This window comes from Gymnogyps californianus, chromosome 8 (assembly GCF_018139145.2).
Source record: "Gymnogyps californianus isolate 813 chromosome 8, ASM1813914v2, whole genome shotgun sequence".
NCBI classification, from domain to species: domain Eukaryota; kingdom Metazoa; phylum Chordata; class Aves; order Accipitriformes; family Cathartidae; genus Gymnogyps; species Gymnogyps californianus.
In genome coordinates this window covers 12317565-12344298 of record NC_059478.1, presented here as the reverse complement: position 1 = coordinate 12344298, position 26734 = coordinate 12317565, and the positions used below count along the sequence as shown (strand labels likewise).

General features: G+C 37.2%; 1 protein-coding gene across 2 annotated transcripts; it reads left to right on the top strand.

Annotated features, from left to right (window-relative positions):
* The first annotated feature begins 1018 nt into the window (after nucleotides 1-1018).
* On the top strand, nucleotides 1019-26423 carry STXBP3 (syntaxin binding protein 3). Of its 2 annotated transcripts, none has more exons than XM_050900903.1 (19): nucleotides 1019-1061; nucleotides 5722-5771; nucleotides 6530-6611; nucleotides 8813-8889; nucleotides 9530-9608; nucleotides 11031-11131; nucleotides 13126-13280; nucleotides 14172-14262; nucleotides 15230-15354; nucleotides 16840-16944; nucleotides 17468-17525; nucleotides 17741-17806; nucleotides 18311-18391; nucleotides 19019-19157; nucleotides 19766-19872; nucleotides 20324-20422; nucleotides 21313-21398; nucleotides 23022-23170; nucleotides 25325-26423. In XM_050900903.1, the coding sequence occupies exons 1-19, from the start codon at nucleotides 1019-1021 to the stop codon at nucleotides 25414-25416; spliced, it is 1785 nt and encodes a 594-aa protein (XP_050756860.1). In that variant the 3' UTR covers nucleotides 25417-26423. The 2 variants fall into 2 exon arrangements, with proteins under 2 accessions (XP_050756860.1, XP_050756861.1); XM_050900904.1 differs by lacking the exon at nucleotides 1019-1061 and adding an exon at nucleotides 1230-1268.
* The last annotated feature ends 311 nt before the right edge of the window (nucleotides 26424-26734 follow it).

The following is a 26734-nucleotide window of genomic DNA, read 5'->3' as shown; positions in this document are numbered from 1 at the left end:
GTTAGGCCCTCCTCCCTGCTGGACTACAGCCTGCCAGCGGTTACCAAAACCGTGGTGAAATGAGTCCAACATAGCATTGAACTTTTAGGCAGGCAGGTGGTGGGTTTTTTTCCCTTCTGTTACTGGATGCAGCTTCTTTATATAAGATTCTTATTGCTTATACAAGATTGATAAAATAATTAAGCCCAATGTATATTCGAAATTTGCTGTTCAGCTTATTATCTATTGCCACTTTTGCCTACTTACAAGGATCTTTTTTTCTGTCAGGAATGATGCCCTCGTTGTACTCCCCTTTGAATGGAACACCGCCATACCGACTGGGAACCACTCTTCCTCATGCTTCGCGTTGTGGAAAGAGAATTTTTCCTCTAATTTCTTCGTATTCGTACCAGCTGCTGGTTCCCCTTTGACAACACGCTTTCACGTCTTCAAACTATAACTTCTGACAGACGATTTTAGGCGTCAAGAAACGGTATCTATGAACCGATAGTGTTTTCTTCGGTGGCTTACACGAACGTAACAGGGAACCTGGGGACCGTTTTTATGAGGGAGCCACGATGGCGAGGAGAGTTTTACACCCCGAGGGGACCCGGGACCACGGCAGGTTTCGCGGAGGCCCCCCCGGCTGCTCCCCACACCGCACAAGGAGCTCACCTCGGGGCTCGGGAGGCGGCTCCCGGCGTCCCGGGCTCACCTTCTGACAAGCAACAGGACGCTCCTTCCTCAGGGGACGAGCCCTGGTAACCGGGCGCTTCCCCAGCGGGAATTTCAGACCCCATCATCGCAGAGAAACGGGGCACGGCTCCGGAGCGGCTGGCACGGCTCCGGAGCGGCTGGCACGGCTCCGGAGCGGCTGGCACGGCCGGCGGGAGCCCGCTCCGCCCCGCCCCGCGAGCAGTCAGCGCACTCCGCCACCGCCCGGCTCCGCCTGCCGCCTCTGAAGAGGGCGCGGCGGGGCCGGGCGGGGGAACGGAAGGGAGTGGCGCGGCGGTGGTGCGAGGTGGGGCTTGCAAGCAAGATGGCGCCAGCGGTGCGGGGGCTGAAGAGCCTGGTGTGGCAGAGTGAGTGTGGGGTTCCGCTCCGCGCCCCCTTCCCCCTGCCCCCCGGGGCTGGGAGTGGCCTGGGGCCGCTCGGTGGGCGGCGGCGCGGGCCGGCCGGCCGGGAGTGTTCGCCGCTGCCGCGCCGCCTCCTCGTAGCCCGGCGTGTTGGGGTCGGGGGTCCCCTGGCCGCCGAGGGTGAGGCCGGGGCGTCTCCTGGCGCGGCCGGAGGTGCGTTAGGAGCCGCGCTGCGTGTCGGAGCTGAGGCGGGCGGCCGGGCCTGCCGCGGGCGCCGGGCGGCTCTGTGGGGAGCCCGGTGTGCGGCAGAGGCGGGAGGTGGTTGCTTTTCCTTGGCTGTTTCAGCTAGTGACTCGTCGCGGTGGCGGGAGGCGTCCGCCCCGGCTTGCGGCGGTGCCGCGGGTGCCTGGAGTAATGGCACCTGGATGGAAACGTTTTTGCCTTATTCCGAGGTAAGGGTGAACTATACAGGGTATAGCCAGCCATGCCAGCTCTTGAAGAGGTTAAACTGAAGTCAGCTCTTCAAGGACTTCCCTGTTGCTTCCGAAATGGCAGTTTTGGAGAGCGCTCCCGGCTTCAGAAGGGGCTCTCTGGTTGTCTGTCACGAAGTGGCACTGCCTGCTTTATGTTGGGCTTCACAATTTTCAGAAGAAAAAGCTGAAGGTGTCCCCAGGTACTCTCATAAATGAACTGCAGGTTTTTATCTCCATGTTTAGGAACAGGTTCTGCTGGTGTTTGTTAGAGAAAATGAAGTTGTAACTGCTCCATGTCTTACTGGAGTAGAAGGGCTAATAGTATTTCAGGTAGTGTGAGACCTCTGGGGTAAGGCATTAGCAGCCACCTCACACCAGACTTAATTGTACTGAGGTTGTGACTCCATGAGCAGCTCAGCCAGCCTAGTGACTGTCTGTGACTGGAATGGGAAGGTCCCGCTGCCTTCTGCTCTGCGTTTTCCTCCTCTGCTTCTTCCTGCAAGCTCCAGTGTGCTTACTTGTGTTACTGGAAGAGAAAATAGAAAAAAGGGAGAAAGAGGAAAGCAGACGGTTTCTGTGATGTTCAGTCCTCGATTGCTGACATCTGTACCCTGCTCGCATGAGTTAGATCCCTTTGTTTAAAACTTGACCTTTAGAAATCCCCACTTATGCTGTTTTGCTTGTCCTGTCTTGCTCTGTTAAGTCATTTGTGCCTTTGACTGTAAAGTGATTGATTTGTCCTGAGGTGTTTTATAGAAGACTTGGACCTTAAAAGGAGGGAACTTGATCAAAGCACTAGTGCGTCATCAGGGCGTATAAGGACTTTTGAAAAGGGCATCGCCAGTGCGGACAAGACCATGAGGAAGAAAGATTAGAGTGATGGTGAAGCAGTGTGAATAATAAAACATTTATATTGCAGACTTTGTAAAAAGGAATCTTCTGAAAAGAATGCTTTGTTAGATAACTAGTTACTCTTGTCTTTCCAAGACTACAACAACAATGAAGACTGGTGAACTAAGTTTTAGACATTGTCTGGCACTTCGTTTATGGATAATTCAAGGCCATAAACTGCTGCTTTCTAATGTTTCAGCAAATGTGTTTTTTTTTTTTTTAAGGCTGATTTGTCTGAAAATAATGTGTCAGTGATGCTAATGCTTCATGTAGCAGCTTGTGTCGATGTGTATCTTATTCCTGGCAAAGAAGTTGTACCTATGTTGTGTGTACAAAGAGTGTTGTACCTGTGCTCTGGTATGGTGCTGTTAAAAACCTTTCAATTGTGCTAACCCTTTCTGTAAGGTGCAATTTTAGACTGAATCTAAGCAGAAGTGTGTGAAAAGATTACTTCATCGAAGTTTGTTGTCAGTTAAGTTCGCAGTTACGGGGGCAGGGGAAGCTACCTGTATTTAGGAGGCAGTAGTTCCTGTGGATAAAACTATAAAATGAACTATATGCTGCATCTCTGTGTGTGTATCTGTAAATAAGGTTATTTCCACAAGGAAATCTGTCTTTAATTTTTTTTACAACTTTAAAATGTGTTTTAGACTTGTATAATAAGATTCTAGCTTAGCCATAGATATCTGTATTCATTTTTTAAATGATTCAGCATTTCTGCAACTTTATTTTCCAGAACACTTGCTTACAGTGAAAGCTGTTTTAGTCCTTTCTTCAGGAAGTGTGTTATAAATGGGTCATTAACTTTGCCAAGGATGTGGTTTGGTTTTTTTTCTGTTTGTTTTATTTCCACACAGGGATTGAGCAGTCTGCTGTTCTGTCAGGGTTGTGTATAGTTCTTATCTGGATTGGGAAGTAAAAGTAGAAGAAAAATGCCTTAAACTAATTGAATGTATTCAGAGAAGACAAAATCAGTGAAAGTAGTTAAGATGCATGGTTGGTGTGGAATTTGTGAGAAGGAAATGAACGCTTAGACAAAAATGGAGCACTGTTCATACCTGGGTATGATTGTTTTTGGTGCATTCAGAATGCTTACTGGAGACAAATGAGATGATTTTGAGAGCCTGTAAACCAGCGTAGGTCAGTTATTTGGGTAAAGCAGCTGCAGACTGAGGACAAAACAAATAGCAGCTGGAATGTTGCAGGGGCAGGTACACTGTATCTGGTACACAGATAGCTTGGAATAAAATATCTTTTCATGATGGGAGAAAGCTGACTTCTATTTTTAATTACAGAAATGAAGTTCAAGACACAACTGGATTATGCATTTGTATGTTCTGGTTTATTTTATAGGCAAGTAAGTTAAAGTATTGTAGAAAAAATACATTTGAGATTTTGGACCAGGCTTTCAGGCACTCAGTTTATTAAAAAGAACTCTGTCTAATGCTAAGGACTAATTCCTTGGTAAGAGTGTTCTCGGAAAATATGAAGGTTAATGAAATTTTCATGAGGCTAAAGATTTGTTCTTACACCTTGTGTACAGACCTAGAAAAATGTAAGTAACAAATAAGTCACAGTATAAAAGTGACAGGAAGAAATGTGCCTGTATTATGTCCTGGATTCAGGTATTACCAACAAATACATCTTGGTAGCAGCTATGGAGTGATGAGCGTTCTGCAATTTTATAGAGAGTATATCCAAAGAAGTTATAGGAGTCTCTACACCAGGCTAAGCAGACCTAGAACTTGTTGAAAACTGTGGATTGTGTATAACAGGAAGGATGTTGAGTTGGAAGCAGCCAAGAGTGCAAGTTGGACGAATGATAATGGATTTCGGGAGTTGTATAAGCAGGAAAAGGTTCAGGAGAACTGAGCTTGAGTTCTACTGTTTAGCAGCGTGAACAAAGCACTCTTGAAACGTGCTTTAAATAACTTTTAAACCAGTGTTTTTGTCAGTTTGTTAGATGAGGCAGAGTGTAAGGTTTTTAAGTTGCTATGAAGAATGTCAATGCTGCAAAAAGTAACTTGCACATGTTGGAAAGCTAAAGCATGAAGTACTCATCTTTCAAAACAGACTTGTGTTAATGTGAAAGAGTCTGTGTAGGACATCTTTGTAAAATATAACCATGCTATGCAGTGTTAGGTGAAACTGAAATGAAATGAAGGCTGCACGAGCAGGTAGGCTGCTCAGCTGGAAGAAACTGCTGAATTCCGAGGCACTAGAAGTTGAGGGGAGAGATGGTGTATCTTGTGATAGTGTCATGCCAAAGGGACTTGGACATAAGTGAATATATGAATATTTATAAACGCTGAAGAAATAGGTGTATTTTTTGTTGTATGTGTACCTACTATTCTGAAGCTTCTTATGGTTCTTTCACTTGGCAGTAATCACAAAATGTGTGCTGAATTTGCTCATTTGTATTTTAGGCTTCTGTTTCTATTACTTTCATTTTTTCATTTGGGGAAAAAGGTCCACCTATTTTGATAGAGAGCAGTAGTCATCAGCTTAATCTGAAATTCTCTTCTCTGGGAAAAAAGAACAGAACAATCAGACCTCTTTATTCCTGTGCTTATAAACATCAGGTTTTAAACAGTTCCCAAAATCTTCTGACTTTTAATTAATACATACCACTGCTGTGACATCAAATCTGCATTAGCCTGATGACACCACTCCTGAAAGTTGCAAATCAGTTCTGATGATCTTTAAAAGCTGTGGGTCATAACTAGATGCTGACTCCTATTGCTGAATTCTGTACAAGCTTTTTAGTTGACATATCTCCCAAAGTGGTCATAGCAGGAAAAGATAATGGATACCTTATTTAAGATAACTTTCAATTCCTGAAAGAACTGGTATTTTCTTAGGCTTATTCTGGAATTCTAGAGAAAGAACAAGGACATCTGAAGTTAGCATATATTTTAAAATAGGTCTATTTGTGAATGTGTTGGTCCAGCTGCCTTCTATTAGAGTAGCTTAAATTTTTTGCATGTGCACAATCTGTTTAGTGGAGGAGTTCACTAAAAAATAGAAAAAAAGTCAAGTATTTACAGGCCTGTGATCATTCAGACTGATTTTTATGGAGCTGTTTATTATTAGCAAAAATGAAAAATTTAGCTACATCTTTCTGAAACAGGCAGGGACAGTTTGTGGTCAAGAATTCTGTAGAGGTATTTCAGTGGTGTGGTGTTTTTATTTTATTCTTATTTAGGTCTCTAAACATATGAGTCAAAATGGGTGAATTTTTTTTTTAGTAACAATTTGATTCCTCTAACTGGTAAACTGTCTATCTCTGTTTCTTCTTACAGAGCTAAAATCATCGGTATTTGATGACTGCAGGAAAGAGGAAGAATGGAAGGTACGGTTTTGTTATAGTTTTTGTAAGATTGTTAGAATCACTTGAACAAGTAATCTGTATCACTGAGTATACAACAAATAAGTATCATTTAATGGCTGGCACTTTCACTTAAAATTGTTTTCTATCCAAGTAATGGATTTTAGTTCTGTTAACTCAGATCTCTCTATAATACATAATGAAAAATCTAAGGGCTAATATAGGAAGAACTGGTTAGTTGTTGAAGAAATGGTTAGTTGTCTCGATTCTTTTTTAGGTTTTGAAAAAACTGGAAACTGTTTCTGTTTATCTTCACTTTTCTTTTGAAAGACTTGTACTTAATTTCAAAAACTATACTGCTGTGCAGTACATGTGGAGCAGCAATCAGCAGTATGATACCTGTTAAGAGCTGCTTAAGCTGTAAAACAGTTTTAGAATAAGTACAGATATATTTAAGCAGGCCATGGGGTAAATTAGCAGGAATTCAAAAGACTTGTGTCAAAGTGAAAGTTTTAAAATACTTTCTAGTAGCAGTAGTGGGGGCAAGCTACTTACTTAAGATGGAGCTCATCTTTTGAAATCCTGTATGTAGGGAACTGCCTTCTGATACTATTTGATATTAATTTCCCACTGCAAAGTTGCTATGTGCAGGTCATGAAAAGATACAGAGTAATGAAATAGATTTCAGCTTCAAATTTCCATGGCAAGTTGTTAAGGAAATAACGTGGGTTTACTATAGCTGATTAATTTATCTAAATACTTGTGTTTTTTAATATATTTAGATAATTCTTTTAGATGATTACACTACTAAATTACTGTCACTGTGCTGCAAAATGACTGATCTACTGGCAGAGGGTATCACAGGTAAGCATAATTCTTTTTAATATACAGATGGCAATATCCTGATAAGAAAAAGGGAAAGAATAAAATTGATGGTAGCCTTGCAAGAAACTGTCTTAATTTGGTTGATGAAGGCAAGTAGCTATGGGATATTAGACTAGCAGACGTTCTGGCTTGTACAGTAATTAGCCAATTGTGGATTTTTTTTAATGAAAAATCAAATGTTTCTCTGCCTAGAAGCTAAAACCCTTTTTAAAAATCTTTTTGCTAAAGATCACTTTTTTGTGTTTGTTGTTGGTTTTGTGCTTTTTTTAAAATTTATTTTTGTTTGTTTGGGTTTGTTTCTTTGTTTTGTGTTTTTTGGGGGCGGGTGGGTGGGTGTTTGTTTGCTAATGTCCAGGATGGGGTAAATGAGAGTCATCTGTCACAGAGTGATTTTAAGGATATTATCTGTCAGTTGAAGTTAAGGGAAAACAAAGCTCAGTAAAGAGTTAAGCTAATGTTAGTAAAACATACAAGAATAGGCAAGTTACTCTCTGCATTTTTTCCAAGTGTGTTCTGTAAATCAGTAATATCTGCTGCTTTGAATTCATTTATGCTTATGAACAGTAGAGTTAGGATACAAGGGCAGAGAAACTTAAGTACTGAAGACAAAATGAGAACAGGAGACAAACTGATGAGAGGGGTTTGCAAGCAAATGGATGTGATAGAGGCAAGAATTTAAATTTGAGTTCTATGTTGTGCAGATATATATTAGCCTCTTCTCAAAACAAGAGAGCTTTCTGTAATTAAAAAAAAAAAACCAACAAAAACTTGAAACTAAATTATATCAATGATTACTTTAACTAGAATAAACCCATAAGCAACATTAACAGTAATTAGATTGTCACTTTTCCAAACCATTTGGGAGTAGTTTCTAGTGGAGTGGAGTTTCTCATCTGCTGGAATGTCTTTCCTGTTCCTTGATGTTGGCCACTGTCAAAAGTGAGTAACAGATGGATTGTGATAGACCTCAGTTATGCAGTATGCCCATTTAGACAAGACTCTGTTTTTCTACGTGTATTTTAAAAAAGTATTTTCTCTCTAGTAAATTTTATGGGCTTTTCTTCCCTATAACTTAAAGGATGTTCTTCCTATCAGAAGACACTTTTCAAAGTTGCTTTTTATGATTGACCTTTCTGTAATGTTTATTAGTGTATCATCCTGCTGAACTTTTTTCCTGCCTGTTTTTGAAACTGAAATGAATACCAAAAATGTAAAGGAACTAGTTCTTAGTTCGCTTTAAGTTTAGATTTTTATAAACTCTTTTGTAAGAGAGCATTATTTAGATTTATTTTTCCACAAGTAGCAAGACTCTTCTTGTTCCAACTATTCCGTATAACATGATTCTTCTGGAAGTATAATAGCAAAGCTGTATACATTTCACTTTTTGGAGTGTATTTTTAATCATAAGAAGTATTGCGTATCCTTTGTGAGAAACTTTCAGTAAGCATGTATCCTGTTCATCAATAAGAAACCTTTTATTTTTAGTGAGTACACTACTGAAAAGAACCCATCTTTCCACATCCAGATGTCTTACATTACTTATCTTCCTTGTTCCTCCCCCTCAAAATTACTGAGCAACATGAATCTCTCTGCATTCTCAAGCTAGTGTACTGCAACACTATATAGTAATGACTTTATTAAACAGAGAAAACCAAGAGTTGAGTGAAGCTGATTTGCTGAAAATGTCTTAATTTGCGTCTGCAATTATATTGAAACAGAGTAAGTGCACAGGAAATAGGCAAACAAAGGACAGAAGAGGCTCTAGTCCAAAATGATGCCCTGCAGAGTTTCATTCTCCCTCTCCTTCAATGTGCTGGAAAAAGAACAATCTTGCCGAGGCAGTTCTCTTGCAAGATAGCACATACTGGGCCCCATAGTTTGAGCATGTTTATATTGCAATACTTTTCTGTGTGAGGGCACAGAAAAAATTTAGTCCTACAAATTTAGTTGACACTAGACTGAGGGTTGAAGAAGTCTTGTGGTAACTAGCTGTATTTAAAATAATAAATAAAAAAATCAAGGCTCTCTTGGCAGAAGATGGGTCCTTGCCACTAATTTTGTGGACAACTTGATTGGTGTTATTTTATTTTTATCACCTCTATACTAAATTATGTATGGTGGTTTCCTTATAGATGCATAAAGCTCTTAATTATAAAAATGTAATATTTCTTACTTTATAGTGGTGGAGAACGTATATAAAAACCGTGAGCCTGTCCCACACATGAAAGCAATATATTTCATAACTCCCACCAAAAAGGTTAGTATTTTAAAGAAAGTGTAGCAAGATCTTTCAGACTGAAAAAGCAATCTTATTTTAAAATATTTATTTACTGTGTACAACTATGCAGTACTTAACTTCTGCATTTTGTGTGATGCTCCTTTGCTTAATTTTCCATAATGAAAACACAATGCAATGTCACCATAGAGTATGTTGCAAGTCTGTACCTTTTCATCAATGGAGGCACTGTTTCATTGCTTAGATATTAGTAACCTCACTGAAAGAGACGTTGTATCAAATAATGATGCAATACATTGAACAATAGAATTCAACGTAATGGCTCTAATAAGAGATTACTGTTACTTCCTAACAATTCTTGAGAGAATAAATCTCAGCACTGTTATAGGTGGAAAATGATGCAAGTATCTTCCTTTATGTGCTTCCTAAATTGATCTTGGTGCATGACTGACCTTCTGTAATTGTTTATTATTCTTGGTCTGGAATTAAAAGTCTTCTGCTTAAGTGTTTTCTTTTCTTATATGTTGATTTGCAGTATTCCTAAGCGGGACTGGGTAATTAACAGAGCAGGAGGAGAGGAGGGAGAAGCATTATCTGGTATGGGAGGAAAGGCAAAACACTGTAATGATTTTTTTTTTCTTATTTTTCCTACCCCCATAAGTCTGTAGATGGACTTATTGATGACTTCATCACTAAATCATCCAGCAGATACAAAGCAGCATATGTGTATTTCACTGACTGTAAGTAAGCTTTTGTGTTGTAGTTTGATAACTTTATGTAGGTAAATAAGTAAGCTTCTCAACTTTCTTTCCTATAGTTTAGTACATGAAAATTTTGGGTCCTGTTTCTTGAGAGATTTGAGACTCAAGTCATTAACCATATTTGGGTTGCCAGGACGTGGTCACCATGCCATGTGGCAATAGTAATTTCTTTCACAATTACCAAACAATGTTGATCATTCCTCACCTCAGCTTTTAATTTAGTTAATCTAGGGTTGGGTTTGTTTTTTTTTTTTTTTTAAAGTATTCCAGTCTTCTCCTATGTTGGAGAGTGTGGAGGAAGACAATTCAAGTAAAACTGTGTATCTCATATAAACAAAATAGTACTCAAAAATATAAATGCATGAGAATTTGCTGCAAGAACAATGTCTTGTAATGGGTTATTTTGAGTAGTTCCTTCAGACTTGTGAGCCAGCTTTTTCCCATCAGCTGAAAGAAGGTGCATACTTAGCCCTTGCATGCGTGATACAAATTGCAAAGCAGAGACAATTAGTGCAAATGGGGTTAATGTGACTGCGTGTTCCTCTGCAGTCAGTCAGCGTGACTAAAATGGTGTGTAAAGAAGGGAAAACAAAAAAACCAAGTGTGCTGCTGAAGGCAGAGACTGAGTTGTGGCTGTCTCTGTGGATGTCTGTGGATGGTGCGTATCTGCTACTGTATGTTCTCAAAGCAGTTATCAAATTACTATCAAAAACTCTTGGCTTCTTGTTTCATTTTATGCGGATGCAGCTATTCTTGTTCTGGAAAAATACTGCTATCATGCTGTATGTTCCTTTGTTGCAAGTGTGCAAGCTTTTAGTTTGAATGCTTGCCAAAACTTTTCATGTTGAGAGGCGTTAGAGAAATAGCTCTGTCACTTCCAAATCTGTGTAGTATTAGTGTCCTCCAAATATTCCTTAAATTCAATTTCTAGACTGGGATCCAATGTAGCCTGTAAGCATAGTGGAACACATTTGAGATCTATAATTAAATTGCATATTTCTCTGTGTTTTGCTGTCTGATGTACACATTATTTCTCCCTTTAACCTTTTTGTAGCTTGGGAAATGTTTTCTCTCTCCTATAAGAAGAAATAGCAGAAACTCTTGCTGTGATAAATTCAATATTCTTTACTGCTGCAGACTGCTAATGAGTGTTCTACAACTTCGCTTGCCAAAAGCTAGTAAAAAATGACCAGTGATGCTTCTTGAAAAAATCTCAAACACAAAATATTGATTATACATTCTCTTTCACTTTAGGAAGATTTGGCAACTTTTTTGTATGTTACTGTTAATTGATTCTTAATTTAGAATTGTCTCTCTGTTCTGAATACTGTAAGCTTATAAGTGAGTTAACAGCTGGAATACACGCAAATGATTTATACTTAGAATCTATTTTTTTCCTAGTTTGTCCTGATAACCTCTTCAATAAAATTAAATCTTCCTGTGCAAAATCAATAAGGAGATGCAAGGAGATCAACATTTCCTTCTTCCCATATGAGTCTCAGGTAAGTTTCATTCTTTATCTCAACAGCAGAAAATAGTCTGGAGGACTATATTCAAGTGTTGTTGACCTGCTAGAAAACAATTAAATAGAATGTAGTTTTCTTGTTAGTGACAAACTGCATGTGAGACACATTGCCGTTTTGGCATATTTCCAGTGCTTGCCTATATTTTTCGGATAAAAAAATGCTCTTATACTCAAAGGTTTATTGTTTGCACTTGACCTCTTTGCAAGACTTGGAGTCAGTTGCAGTAGAGAGGTTAGAGAAGGAATCTATTCCTTAAGAGAAGGAAAGTATTCTGGCTTGTCTTTAGTAAGCAGTAAAGTTTGTTGCTGCTTATACTGAGGTGTTCTTTTGACAGACTAAGTAGGTTAGTGTGTAGGAATAGGAATAAGTAGAACTAACTACTTGGTGAAAATCAGAAAAGGAGAGCAAATGGATGAAGAGAACTGAAGGGGAGGGGAACAAAACCAAAGCCTCACAAAAGAGAAACAAAAACCGTAACAACTTGGCAAACTTTATTGAGAGGAAAACATGGAAATCCATGTTTTCTCAAGTAAAAATTTGAGACCACCAGTAGAAGCCAATGAGTGGTTTCCATGTGAAACCACACAGTGGGTATTGTGTTAAGAAATAATTTTTTGCTCATGCACTTCATCAGATACAGAAGGCTGAAATGCACTCTGATACTCACTAATACAGTGAAGCCCCCAAACCCTGTCCACTATTGGGAGTTGTAGAACTAACCATGGAAGTTTCCCACAAGTCTTTCCTGTATTCCTCAAACCTTATGGACATATCAAGGGTCAGAACTCTTATGTATACCAAGTGGCAGGTGAATATAGGAGAGGTTGCTGCTATCCATGTCTTACTGTGATACAGTTTCCTAGTGTGAAGACATGCTCCTTCTTATAATAAAGGGTTTTTACTTAGATTGCGAAGCCATCAGAGAATAATTAGTGTGGTGGTTTGTTTGTTTGTTCTCCAGTGGTGTTGATGTTCCCAAGCTTTGTTTCAAATTGTTTGTGGGAGTTCTGCTAAAGCTGCTCTTAAGAAAAAGTTTTGTAGCTTCCTCTACCAAATAAGGCATACAAAAATTTTGTTGTCGTGGTTCTCTGGAGGACTTACCATGAAAGCAGAAATTGGGACTACTTTTCTAAAGTTGAAAATAAGCAGCACTTAGTCTCTTGGTTTTAGTTTAGTTTTGTGTTCTCAGTATTTTGGGTTGTGAGAACATTTTGAATCCTTAGCAAAGGAACACAGAATGTTAACTGGTTTTCCTAATTTAAAATCCCTGGGCCTGCTTTCTGGGGTGATATGAGTAAATAATCAGACTGAGCTCTGGGCAAAGTCCAAGTGATTGCTTGAATGAAACAAACGTCTTTATCTGGATGGATGTTATTCTTTGGCTCTGTAGTTACAGAGTCCATCTGAAGCTGGAGAAAATCAATTTACTGACAATGGGATTATTTCCATGTTTGCATTCCATTTACTAAACTGTTGAAAAAGTTTTTCTTCTGTGTAGTACTAAACATCTTTAATCAAGGTTTAATGCATTTAAAGAATTTCAGTTCTTGGAGGTGAAGTCTTTATATAATAAACACATACAATATGTAAAAGTCTATTTTAAACAAATTTAACTTGATACCTGCTATGACCATTCTGATATTGCATTGTATGGCTCTGTACAAGACACGGGATGGTATTTAGTTTGCCTGTCTTGGGTCCCTCCATCTGTACAGACAGTAAGCAATTTGAAAAAGAAAGTCATTTACATAGCGGAGGAGAGTAATAGAGGAAAAGAGTGTGAGAACAAGAAGCAGATGAGCTCAACAGGACAGAGAAAGAGGACTGAAGTGTGGGTTTGTTTTTTTAAGTATATTATGTATGACTTTTTATTACAGCGTGTAGTTTTAAAGTATTAGCAATTCTTTTACCAGATATTTTAGCAATATACAGTTTAAGCCATTTTTTTTTCTTGGTTGTGCTTTTCATAGGTATTTACTCTCAATATCCCAGATGCATTCTACCGCTGTTACAGTCCAACTCTGGAAAAGACAAAGGATAAAGATGCTGTAATGCAAGTAATGGCTGAACAAATTGTTACCTTATGTGCCACGCTAGATGAGAATCCAGGAGTACGATATAAAAGGTGGGGTAAAAAGTATTGTATAGCGTAGTTGCTTTCACTTCTAGGACTTCCCACGTTGTTTGGTAATAGCTTGAGGCTGCAGCATAGTTGCTTTTATTGTGGATTAATTGTTTTTAATCCACAAATCTGAAATGTGGAATGATAGGAATTTGTGAAGTGTAGGCAGAGCAGTGAATTACTTCTTTGTGTATTCATATAACAGTACTTACTATATGCTGTTTTGTTATGAACTGCTTGTTTCATGTTTGGTTAGTAGGATGACACTCTAATATGCTGCATTCTAATACACCGCATGCATAATCCTGTAACAGAACTGCTCCTGTTGGTAGTTTTGCAGCTCCACGTGGCATCAAGGAATTCATAAATTGCTGAGGCAGATGGGATCAGGATTTCTTTGTAGTAGAGATATTGAGGAGAATACCTCTTTTGAGCTTTGATAGAGAGTACAGAGTAGTATCTTTGAAGTCAAAGTAGGCATCCGAAATTATGCTCAAGAATTGCATTCTGTGGTGTAACGTGAAGTGGTGCCTTATTCTCTGCAAAGGTAACAAAGAAATAATTGCTTGATTGTTTTTTCTCTTTCTCTTTTTCTTTTTCTTTTTTCTTTCTTGTTTCCTGCCTCTGAGTAAGACTTTTAGGTGCTGGGCCATATGCCAGCTAATGTCAGTCTTTTGGCTGAAGCTGTTTCTACTGTGTGAAATACCTGAAGCATTCAAAGAGTGGAATCATAATGTAAGAGTGAAAATATATTGGAAATACTTAGAATGGAGTTCAGAAACTGCTTGTGAAACCAGAAGATCAATCTAGGGAGTTCTTTCTGTTTTAAAGGTAGCATTTTAATGTTTTGATGAAGAAATTGAAGTTACTTTTGCATGCTTCCTTTTTTCCCAGCGGACCATCTGATAAAGCCAGCAAACTTGCACAGCTTGTTGAAAAAAATCTTGAAAACTACTACAAAACTGATGAGAAAAGCCAAATAAAGGTAGACAGAGAACTAAAATGTTTGCTTCTTTTTTTGTAAGTCTGAGGAAAAAAAATAATCTTTGGAATATGTTTTGACAATAGGTTCTACAAAACCAGATTTTATTTATTAATAAAGACAACTAGTTGCCATTTAGTTGTTTTTGTGTATGAAAGCAACTTAGAGGTAGTAACTGATACAGTAAATCTGTATGTAAGCAAATGTAATTTGTGTGATCAAACTAATTGTACTTGAAAAATTGGCCCTATGATAATGTAGGGGATGATACAAACCTGAAAAAAAAGTGGATAACTCTTGTTTTAACATCACCTTCCATAGGGCTATGTGAAGAAAGGACTTCACTACAGAATTTAAATGTCTCCCATTAAGGGATTTATTGTCCACAAAGATACAGCTTTTCACATAAATGATGTTTTTGATCTGTCACTACAGATCAGGGCAGATTAGGGCAGCTGCCTAAACACAGAAATATGGGGTAAACCATTCGGACTTGGTGACATTTCACTCTGCTACAGAAATAAATGTACCTGATCCTACTGCCACTTTACTAAACCCGAAAATGAAACCTTCAGTTGAATGTTTGGAGATGATTTTTTTGTGTATTGCACCACAGTATAAATAATCTGCTCTGAAATACAAACAATACACTTATTTGTGAAAAGTCAGTGGGAGGCCTTTTTTTGTGGTTTTTTTTTTCTTTACATTTTTTGTTCATTAGGTGAGGTTACTGAATGGATTGCAATGGGCTAAGAGCATTGCCTTAAAATTAGTATTTAAAACCACTGTGTTCTGGTTATCATTTAAACGTTTATTTCTATTTATGTTGATAAGCACTTGGACCATACTTTTTAGGTTCTTTCAGTTATTTTTCCAAAAATGTCTGCAGTGCTGTAACTTTAAATAGATTTAACATGCATTAACTTTGTACTATATGTCTTAACTTTATGTTTATTTGATGGCTTTCTAGGCTAAAACCCACTCCCAACTAATAATAATTGATCGTGGCTTTGACCCAGTATCAACTGTACTTCATGAACTCACCTTCCAGGCGATGGCATATGATCTGCTACCAATTGAAAATGATACTTACAAGCAAGTACTTTTTAAAAAAAAAAATCTAAACACTTTATTCTTGATTATAAAAATCTATGGAATTGTTTAGCTGAATTGCACCATAGCAATATTAACTGCTTATATTACCTAAGGGTTGCTTCACTCATTATTAGTCTTTCCTCCTGAATCTGTAACTTCCTCTTTTTGTTAGCGTCCTCATTTAATTGAGATTAGATAGGATCTAATTGGCATTTTTGCTAAGTTTTGAGTGTAACAAATAGCATTTTTTTAAAAACAACTTTGTACTAGACTTGAAGCAAAACATTGGTAGTGCATGTTCAGATTCTCTACCTTTTCTTTCATATTCTCAACCTTCTTGGCCTAACAAGGCAAAGACCACCAGTAATCGAATACTGAGAAAAAGCTTAGTTTATTTCTCAGGAACACTTACTTTTTATAGCTCCAGTCATTTAATTTGTGTAGTTGTTAAAGTTTACATGTTTCTATCCTAAATGCCCATTTAGGTAAGCCATGTCCAGTTTATAAGCATTATTTTATCACTATTTGGAATAGTGTGACATTGTTTTGCATAAGGTACATACTTTGCTGTTGGATTGTTCTGACATGGAAGATTTTGGTACGACTTTGCTTTCTGATGACCCACTACAGCAAATGAGACCTAATTGCCTCATTGTTTAGTTAAGCAAACAGGAATGCGTATCTTCTGTCAGAAACACTGAGTGAATGTTTTCATAGAAAACGTAGAATTCTATGAATCTGAAATTTGCTGGGTATGAAAATGTAGCAGAGTATGTTCTCTAGGTAGCCATGATCTGACTTTCATGATTAATCTTGTAATTTTTTTATGTTTTTTCTGCTTTCTGGCCGTATACGCTGTGTGAGTTTCTATAAATGTGAAAATGTTATGTAGTATGATTGCTGTCTTGCTTATAGGTTTATTTCTGTTTGTAGAAAAGTAATAGCTGGTCTGTAGTGCTGTGAATCATGTTTCTTGTAAATGTGAAGTAATTCATCCTACTGAGTCTATTTTGTTGGTGATTCGGACTTCATTTTCCTTCACAGTTACAAAACATCTTATAGTAGATATAGAAAGCTGCACTTTGCAATCTCAATGTGTATTACTTTGCACACAATTTGCATTTGAAGCCAAAGGGAGGTTGACATTGGAAGCTGAAGAGAAATTGAGGTGCATGTAAATGTATGATTGAAACTCTAGTTACTGTTGGTTTAAAAGAATGTCCAGAAGTTATTGTCCCAAAAAATCATTCTAAAATTCATCTGCTTCTTCTGTGTTCAAAGATGTAATCTGTAAAATCCTTCTGTAAATTATATTGTGTGGGGCAATAGCTTGGCTTATAACTTAAAACCTGTGTACGTTACTGCTATTACCATGTATGTTGCTTAAACCATAACAAGTAATACTCTAATGAGTTATGAGAATGAAGGGGGGGGGCGGGGGGAACGACCCCAAACCAAACAACTGTCTGAATTTTCTCTTGGAAGATACAAAACAGAAGGACCTGCTGGGAAGGAACGGGAGGCAATTCTGGAGGAAGATGATGAGCTCTGGGTGAAGATTCGGCACAAGCATATTGCAGATGTGATAGAGTATGTGAATAAATAACAAAAACGCAAGCTATAAAAGTGTCTTTGAGAAGGAATGTATTTGAGCTGTTAAGTAGGGATACAGGCAGTAGTGAAGATGGTTTGCAATATAGACTGCATCCTGTTAAATAATCGATGCCAGGAAGAAAACATACTTTCAAAAATACAGTATGTACAGAGGTATGCAATTTTACTAATTTTAATTACAGTTCTTGAGGAAAATGGAAATAAAATTATTTCCTGGCAAGTATCTTCAAATCTTTTAAATCTGAAGGGATTATTTTGCATAAAGTACTAGCAAGTTATTGCATCAAATGACATTATGGAGATATCGTAAACAGAATATTTAACTTCAGTTTCCTTTGTCAAAAACCACTCTCTTCTCTGAAGGAGACCTGTATTTGAAGCTTTTACTTGCAGAAGTTCTTGTTGCACAGTTCTTCTAAGATTTTACGTAAAGATTTTAAGAAAAGATTTAAGAACTGTGGTGCTGTTGCATTTGATTACTTCCTTTGTTTTTTTTCAGGGAAATACCAAAACTTTTGAAAGAAGCTTCATCAAAAAGAAAAGCAACAGAAGGAAAAGTAAGTTGTTTAAATTAAAGTATTGTTGTTTTTCCTGGTAACTTAATTATTTTCAGCTGGTCAGATCTATATAATTCATGGACCTATTACAGAAATTGAGGCTTATCTCAATGGCAGTTTTTGGGGTGGGGGGGAAGCAAGGCTGCAACAGGAAGGGAAATAAGGATGTCAAATTTTGGGGGAAAAAATTTTCAACTTGTATCATTTCTTCACAGTTATCAATATCTGCTCTGACCCAGTTAATGAAAAAGATGCCGCACTATCGTAAAGAGATTAGTAGGGTAAGGCGCCTTTTGTAACTACAACTTCACAATAAATCATTTTGTACACTATAATTTTCTGTGTTGTTGAAGTCTAGTTTTATTCTGTCATTTTCCTGTTAAGTGTGCTGTATAACTTTTCTCCAAATTAATATGTTCACCTACTGTAAAATTTTGAGAAGAAAACTTGTTTCCAGGTGTTTCATTTTAGCATGTAAAAAAAAAAACAAACCAACTCCCCAAAAAACCAACCAACCAAACCTTAAATGATTTGTGTGCTTTGAGGATTGAAGTTTAGTGTTTTAAAAGGTATTATGGGGGTCAATCTCTAAGTGAAGGGTAAAACACAGGAAATGTGTGATGCCTGTCGTGGTTTAACCACAACAGTGGTACTGAAGGATAGTTGAAGGATTGACTCTTGTAACCAGTAAAAATGATTGCTTGATGTGTTTAAAAAAAAAAAAAAGGGGGGGGGGTGTGGCAAGTTATGGCAGCTTGTGATTTTTATTTTTTTTGGTCTTCTAGCAAGTTGTTCATCTTAACTTAGCAGAAGATTGCATGAGCAAGTTCAAATCTAACATAGAAAGGCTCTGTAAAACTGAACAGGTATGTTTAAAAAAAACCACAAACCAAACAACAACTTACTGCAAATGTACCTTTTTTTGTTTTCAGGAATAGATGCTTGTTTTTAACTGACAAAAGTGGTGTCTCTCTTTTGCGATCACTTTTTGAGGTAGTAGTATTAAAGCTAAGTGAGATATATAAGGCTCTTACGCTGCTGATAAAAGAGGTGCTTTTAGAATTTTGTTTTTTTGTCTTTGAATCTGGCTGATTTGTACAAGGATCATCTTTGTGTTTTCTTTGTTCAAAACTCCTATGAAGTTGCCTTACTACGTTCTACAGAAGGAAGCCCTTTTAAAATGTCTGGGAAAAGCACCTGTTAGGGTGAGGCATTACATTGTACTACTAGTCTCAAGTTAAAAACTATAATTTACACTTATATGAATTCTAGATATCAAAGTTTTGAAATGTTTAAGAGTGTCTTGTAGTGTTGTTATAATGCTGTAACTATTGAAATAGTTATGTCAAGACTTCTCATACTGAGTTTAAATTGATGCAGCTTGATTGTTTCATGAAATCTATGGTTTCACAAAAATGCATTTCAAAACACACAAAACAATGCTTTTTTTAATGACTACTCACTAAAACCATGTTTGTTTGTTTTTAATTTAGGACTTGGCTCTTGGAACTGATGCAGAAGGTCAAAAAGTAAAAGACTCTATGAGAGTCCTCCTTCCAGTTCTGCTCAACAAAAGTCATGAGAGCTATGACAAAATTAGAGCTATTCTCCTGTATATCTTTAGCACAAATGGTATGATAAGCTGCCCTATTTTTTTTTTTTTTTTTTTTTTCCTCAGTGGTATGGACTTCAACTCAAGTTTTGGGATAGTCCAGTGTTTTTAGTTAGCATCTGTATTGAAGTTGATGGCTGAGTTTGAAAGAAATACCATCCATCCTCTGTAGCTTCTTCTCTCAAATTAGTAGCAAAGATACTATTGATAAGGAGTTAAGAGAGTCAATACAAGTGCAGATCCATACAGTGTTTTACCGTTATTCCTGTGCTTGATGTGTGCAACAGTTTAAATTTTCTCCTTTTTGCATAGTATCGAAGGTGTTAAAGGCAGAGCTCCATGTCCGTTGCAACCTGAAAATCAAGTCAGTGGGGAAGAATTTGTAGTAGAGGAGGAGGAAATTGGCAGTATGTTGGTCTGAGGAATCTATAACAATATTGAGTTCTGGTCTCAAAAATGGACCATTAAACAAAAAATTATCTAAAATAGATTATTATGTTAAACTTAGAGTAGGTTGGCCAAACAAAAAAAAATCCTGGACTAAGTAACAGCCCAGAATGTGTGAGACAAAATTGGTCTTACTCACAGTCACATGGTAACTAAGTTGTATGTTTTCCTTATATTGAAGGAACTACCCAGGAGAACTTGGACAAGCTGATCCAGAACGTACAAATAGAAAGTGATAGTGATATGATAAGAAATTGGAAATACCTTGATGTTCCTGTTATCTCTTCAGTAAGAATGTATTTATTTATTTATGTAATTTCCTACCACCCAAGCACTTGTCTACAGCTCTTTCAGCAACTCTTAGCAGTATTATCCAGGTCATTTTTTTGGAAGCAGGCAATTACTAGGAATTCTTGTTTTTATGGTGTGTCTAAGTGGTAAATCCTTTGAACAATTCACGTGAATAATTTTCAAAGTAAGATACCTATACTGTTCCCTCTAAAATCATCAGATGGTGACGAGCTAGTTGGTTTTGGAAAGTGCCAACTTACTCAGTTCCTTGTCTCTGAAATTGGTATTTCTAGTGTATCCTGAATTCTGCAGGTGTTAATTGTTGTCCGTTGTTGTTGTTATTTCTTTAAAATTTCCTACTGATCCCCGCTCTCCCTGCTACTAACTGGGAATAAGTTTCAAAGATCCAAATACACTGTATAATACAGCATTTTGAAAATCTTTTCAGTCTGCTCCTCAGCAGCATAAACACCGAAGAAGGGACCGTTCTTCAGAAGAAACTTTTCAACTTTCTAGGTGGACGCCTATTATCAAAGATGTTATGGAGGTAAATTTGACCTAGTTAATTCATGGCTGCAGTGCAGAAATTTACTCAAGTGAGCAGTTACAGCCTGTCTTTTGAAATTCCATAGTATCTTGAGTTACTTCTGTTAAATATGTCTGTTGAGCAAAGTGATCGCTTCTAGTCTGTCTGTAATATAGAACATTAGACTGCTGTGTGTTAGCAATACTCCTTATTGGAGGTCGTTTTAAAGGTGAAGCAAATGAAAGTGAAAGCAAAAAGTCTTTTTGAACAGCTTGTCCTGTGATTGGCAGTGTTTAGTGTAATTTAAAGATCTGGATTTTTTTTTTTTCCCCTCCAGTGGGTCTTTAAACTGCAGTTAATCTAAACTGTAGATCGGTAGAGGCTGGAAAATGTTACTTGCCAGAACTGTAGTTGCTTTGTTCTTAAACCTCTTACTAAGCATCAGTTAGTGACTGTTGTCAGACAGAATAGTGAGTTCACTGGACCTTTAGTCTGAGCCAGTGCTGTCATTCATAGATTCTTGGTGACTTTCACATGTTCATTTGTGTCTTCAGGGGACACTAACTTCTCTCATATACTGCTATAGAGAAATTAAATATCTTAGGGTCATTACAGATGAAAAGCTGCTTGTGAAATCTGAACGGTTAAGTCAATCTATGTTTATAAAGAAAGCATATGTACTCCCAATTCCTTGTGATGTACAAAAGCCTTCTAAGAATTTTTAGCATTACGTGGTCTGGCATTTTGTTACATAGGAGTGTTGTTCGTGAAATGCTGCTTGCGATTGGTTGTTCTAAGAAATTGCGTGTGCTGGCATTAAATTCCAGTTAGACATCCTTACTGGAAGTTGAAACTTGGTGGGTTTTGGGTCTACATGGCTGTTTAAAGTGGGTCTTTGTTTTGCCCTTCAGGATGCTATAGAAAACAAACTAGATTCAAAAGACTGGCCTTATTGTTCCCAGTGTCCTCCTACCTGGAATGGTTCAGGAGCAGTAAGGTAAATTGTTTAATTTCCTGGAACATAATTTACCCATTTCTCAGTATTTCTGTCATGTGCATTCTAAAGTGTTATAAAAGTGCACTTACTAAGTGGTGGAATAATGTATATAAGGTAATGTTAATGTATAAATCCTGTCTTTTTATTTCATCTAAAACGTACTGAACTTGGTTGTTAGTTTAATAACTCTACTTAGCTGTATATAGCTTTTTATTTGGAGTATCTCCCTTTTGCTTCAAAGTTAGAAATAACATTTCCATATTCCCAGAATGAGAAGTTTAAACCATTGAGCTTTTTAGTGTGAAGTGGTTTGAGGAATGGATTATCAGTATACTGTGACCTAGGGAAAAAGACTGTTTTCATTTCTTCTGAAAGTTATTTCTGCTGTGGTAGTGGTGGTGTCATTCTTGAAGTTAATGACTTCAGTAAGGTAAATGCAACTTCTGTAGGCTCTCTCATTAGGGAATATGGGCTGTTAGACATTTGACCCCTGTTGTCAGGGGATGGTTTAGAGAAGTCCAGAAAAGTTGGAGGTCTTGAAATGAATTCTTTGCTAATGAATGTGAAATGGTGTTCCATGTACTTGCATATTTACTGAGTAGCACTGAGAGGTGATTTTGGAATTTTTTTTAGCTCACTAACTTGTACCGTCCCTTCTTTCCCTTTGTAATCTCACTAGCTCTTGAACCTCATGACCAATACCTGTCAATTGGACACCTTTATCACTTTTGGTAGTGTTATTTAAATAGTGAGACAGCTGAATAGCGATAAGAGTGTTTCTCTCGCAGGAATGCTCTTTGTGCTAATCAGATTCTGGAATTCATAGGGAGGGAAACATTATACATATCCTAAATGTGGAGGACACACTTGAATTGGAATTTGTACCTTACTAGATAAAAGACAAAAGGTACAGATACACAACCTTAGGAAAATAGTTTTGTTACTTACACTGCTAACCAAACTGTTGGTGTGTTCTTATGTTCCTGGATATGCACTATGATGATCAATGCAAGGAAACACTAGGGCGAGTCCTTGTACGTTGTAACTGGATCTCTGTCTTATAGCCTGGTGAAATCTGGGAATCTTTTAGGCACCCTAGCAAAGAGAGATCAGGACTGCAGATGATTTAATCTGAATCTGCAATTACCATGTGTGTGTTAGAAAGTATATTTTAAGAGCTTTATTTTTTTGTTCCTAGCTATCTGAGTCTTATTTGATAACAACCAAATATTTTTTTAGAGATTCTGTTCACATTTGGAGACTGAAAAACTTAAGACTCTAGCTTTTTTCAAACGCACCTCTCATGAAAAATGCCACTGGAATTGCTAGCATTCAGGATTAAGCTGCTCAGTAGAAGTCCTTTGTGTGTAAGCTGTGTTTGCAGCAATGTTTTTGCTTTGTATTTATTTTCCCTCTTGTGGTAACTGAATAGTTTCTGAGTAATGTGATAACTTGTTTTCATTAAAATTCTTTTAATTATCAATTTGCCTAAATTCTTTTGCTGAAATTATAATCAAACCATGAACTGCATGACAGAAATTCTTACTGCTTGTTAAGTGTATAATTATTACCAAAATTAATCAGTAAAGCTATATAAATGTCATCTTATGAAATCTCTTACAGTGCGCGCCAGAAACCTAAAGCTAGTTATCAAGATGAGCGAAAAAGTAGTGCAAGACTGATTATATTTGTGATTGGAGGAATTACGTATTCTGAGATGCGCAGTGCTTATGAAGTTTCTCAAGCCTACAAGTCCTGTGAAGTTGTTATTGGTAAGCTTGTCTTGGGAAAAGGGTGGTAGGTAGGGGTTTACTACATGTGTTTCTGGAAAACATAAGGATCTTTTTTCTTACATTCCCTAAGTTGGTTCAGTAAACTAATACTATAGCCAGTGTATTTCTTAAAACTGTGAACTTAGAAGTATCTTTTCAGTTTATCTAGATTGCTTGATGTTTGGGGTTTTTTTGCAACAAGATATTAAGGACAATAAATACAATTATGCTCTACAGAAGAATAATCATGAATTATGTCAGAGAAATATATTATTGAAGTAGCCTGATGTATAGCAAAAAGGACTTAGACCTGTATTTCCTTGCATTACAGTTCCCTCACAAACTTTTGCATCTGCCTGTGCTTTACCTTCAGCTAGACTTACTGCTCTCATTGCTTTTGGAAGTAGTAGGAAAGCTGGCAGACTAGTGCAAAATTACTCACTTTGGGAGGAAGGGAAGATAAGTATTTAAAAAAAAAAAAAACCAACAAACCCAAAGCCCCAAACAAAACAAACCAACCCAAAAAAACTTTCAGTGTAGCTCAGTTGACTTTACAACATGTTCTAGTTCTTGTCATGGTTTCTTCAGAGACTTTACACAAACCACATCATGATTTGTAGCTTTTGGCCTGAAAACTGAAGTAATCTCCCTAATCTTCTTAAGATTCAGCAGTAAATGCATGCATTACCAGCTGGGGTAGTAATCTCTTGGTTAATACTTCAGAGGCAGCAAATGCTTGTTCCATCAGCCACTGTGCTTCAAATAACCATCTCCTGTAATGCTGTTTAAATTCAGGTGCTAAAACACTTGCATATATGATGTATCAAAACAGAGCTCCTAGATATAGGACCTTACCAGACACCTGTATCCATCTGCAGTGGCAGCTGGTGTCCAGGTGCAGGGTCCTCTAAAGCATTCTGAATTGCTTGAGATGCCCATGTCTGGCAATTAAATTTAGTCTTGAGTTTCAAAAAGGATTAAATCTATCTACCATAATTTTAAATAAATAAATACTCTTCCCTAAAGCAATGACAACCTTGATTCTGACATCTAGAGTGTGTTACCTCAAAATAGTTTGTGTTTGTGTGTGGTTGGTTTTTTTTTTTTGGTTTATTTTTTGTTTGCTGGTTTCACTGGTGGTGGTTGAGGTAGGTTTAATGCTGGTCCTAGTTTTGAGTTGCAATGGAAAGACCAGGCCAACAGGAATGTAGTTTAACAAGACTGTTTCTTCATCTGAGACTTGTTTACAAAACCATGTTTTGTGTAGGTCACTCTTTCACTGTAATATCTGGCACTAACCACAGCACCATCTTCCCTTTTGTTTAGAGATGATTCTTGTAGTTTTGTTTGTAATCCTGATTTCTGAGGGAGGGTGATAACTGCCAAATTTCCATGTGGCTTACTGCAAGATGAAAATCTTCCTGTATTGCTGCTTCAGAACTTGAGGAATATTAGCCCATTCAGAATGACACTACTAAAACTAAAGGTTCAAGACAGCCCTAATCTTAAACAGTTGAGAGTTCCCTTTATAACTGTAGGGTGACCCTTCATGGCAGAAGTTATAATCCCTCTCTGTGAGAACAAGAGATGTAGTCGTGCACTCCTGAAGAATAATAAGGATTTTCTTTGCTGCTCCAGCCTTGGAATTTGTTGCAAATTTTTCAAGGAAATGTTAGTCAGTAAAAGCCAATTTTCTGTAACTGATATTTCTGTGGAAAACTACTGTTTGTGATAGTCTTTAATCCAGATGGTTTCTTGATTGTAGGATAGAGCCTGTCATTAACTCGCCTTTTCACAGAATGGGCAGATTTCTTGCAGGCTGGGACAATTGCATACAGCTAAAGTGGCCCAGGTTCGAGCTTATGTTTCAAACTAGGCAGAGCAGGGACTTGAAACTTGTATCCAAAGTAAGAGTCCTAATCTGGATGTCTCGGTGTGTGGAAGAGGGATGCTGCCTACCTAACGGTGACACTTACATTTATATGATGACACTTTACGATAACACATGAAAACACTTTGAACTGTTGTACTTTTCAGTTTTCCAGGTACAGTAAAAAACACTGGCATGTAACTGATTTTTTTTTTTTTAAAGAGGGAATGTCTGAAAGTCAGAATTTCAGACTGATACAGTTAATACTTATGTTCTTTTGTCAGGTTCTACTCATATTTTGACACCGAAAAGACTACTGGATGAAGTGAAGAGCCTTAGTAAACCGAAGGATGTGGTCTGCATTAAGGATGAATAGAAATGGTGATGTTTATGATGCATTAGTAAAAGACAAATAGTATGTACATATTCTGATGGCATTGACTTTTCTAAATACTGTACCAGGACACTACATGGTTCCGACTCATGGATTGTCATTTTATAATTTAAATTTGCTGCTTTTTGGGGGGAGTAGAAGGCAGAGAGAGTTAAAAATCAACACGTGTGTTTCTTAGGTTGTATTTAGTATAGACAGTGTTACACTGTAAGTGCTTTTTCAAAAGGGCATGTTCGTTCCTAACAAATTATGCTAAAATTCATTGTCGTCATAAACTGGAATTGTCTTTGAGAACTGTGAAACCTTTCTATAATATAGTTTATTTCTAAAAATGACTGAATTAAAAAGGGCCTAGGTTCTTAGGTAGACGCTTCAGAAGAAAATTTGTAAATATGAGTTTATGGTAAAAATATTTCACACAAGTGCAGTGTCTTAAACTTTAATATTTCCTGTAAAATAACTCACTGAAAATGCTTTAAATATATATAACTGTGAAAAATCAAGAGGTTTTTTTAGATGGTGGTGGGTAAGGTAAAAAGTTAATCATGGAAGTACTAAGCAGTTCTAATTTCAATAAATAACTTTGGAGATATGCTGCAACTGTGCACTGAAGTACACTTTAAGTATATACAGGGATTATTACTAAAGCTTTTCAAAAAAACTTACAAACTTCCTTATGATTGTGTCTACATAGTCCATCTGTTTTAGAAGTTGAATTGCCTGATATAGAATTTCCGAAATTTTAAGCATAAATTCTCTTTTTGAGGGACTGGGGGCAGGGGAAAAGGAGAGGAAAAGAAAGGAAGCAGTTGAATCTTTCAGATGGCTTGGTAATTTAAAAAAGAAAAGCAAAAAGCAAACTGAACACCAAAACCTGATGCATTCAAGAGAATTTACTGTTTTCTTCTACTTTCTACATACTAAGCAAGAAATACATAAATTTATGTTGAAAGGGATCAAATAAATTCTAAATTGTATTAATTCTGTAATACTGGTAATGTTTAGATTTGTCTTAGAAAATTACTTAACTAATTAAAATTACTAACCTTTTTAAGGGATGTTGTATTGGTGTGCCTTGAAATGTTAGTTTGTTGTACGTAGAATCTGAAAGAAATGTCATCGTGAAAAAGAATAGATTACTCATGGTTTTTTATTTACATTCTTCCCAACTGTAAGGGTATTCATTTTTTGTTTTGCAGAAAGGTGGTTTTGTTTCTTTTCCCTTAATTTTGCCCTCAGGTGAACTAGTAGGTTAAGAGAACGTTTTTGCTAGGTAAGTTCATTCAAAGTTAATTAGAAG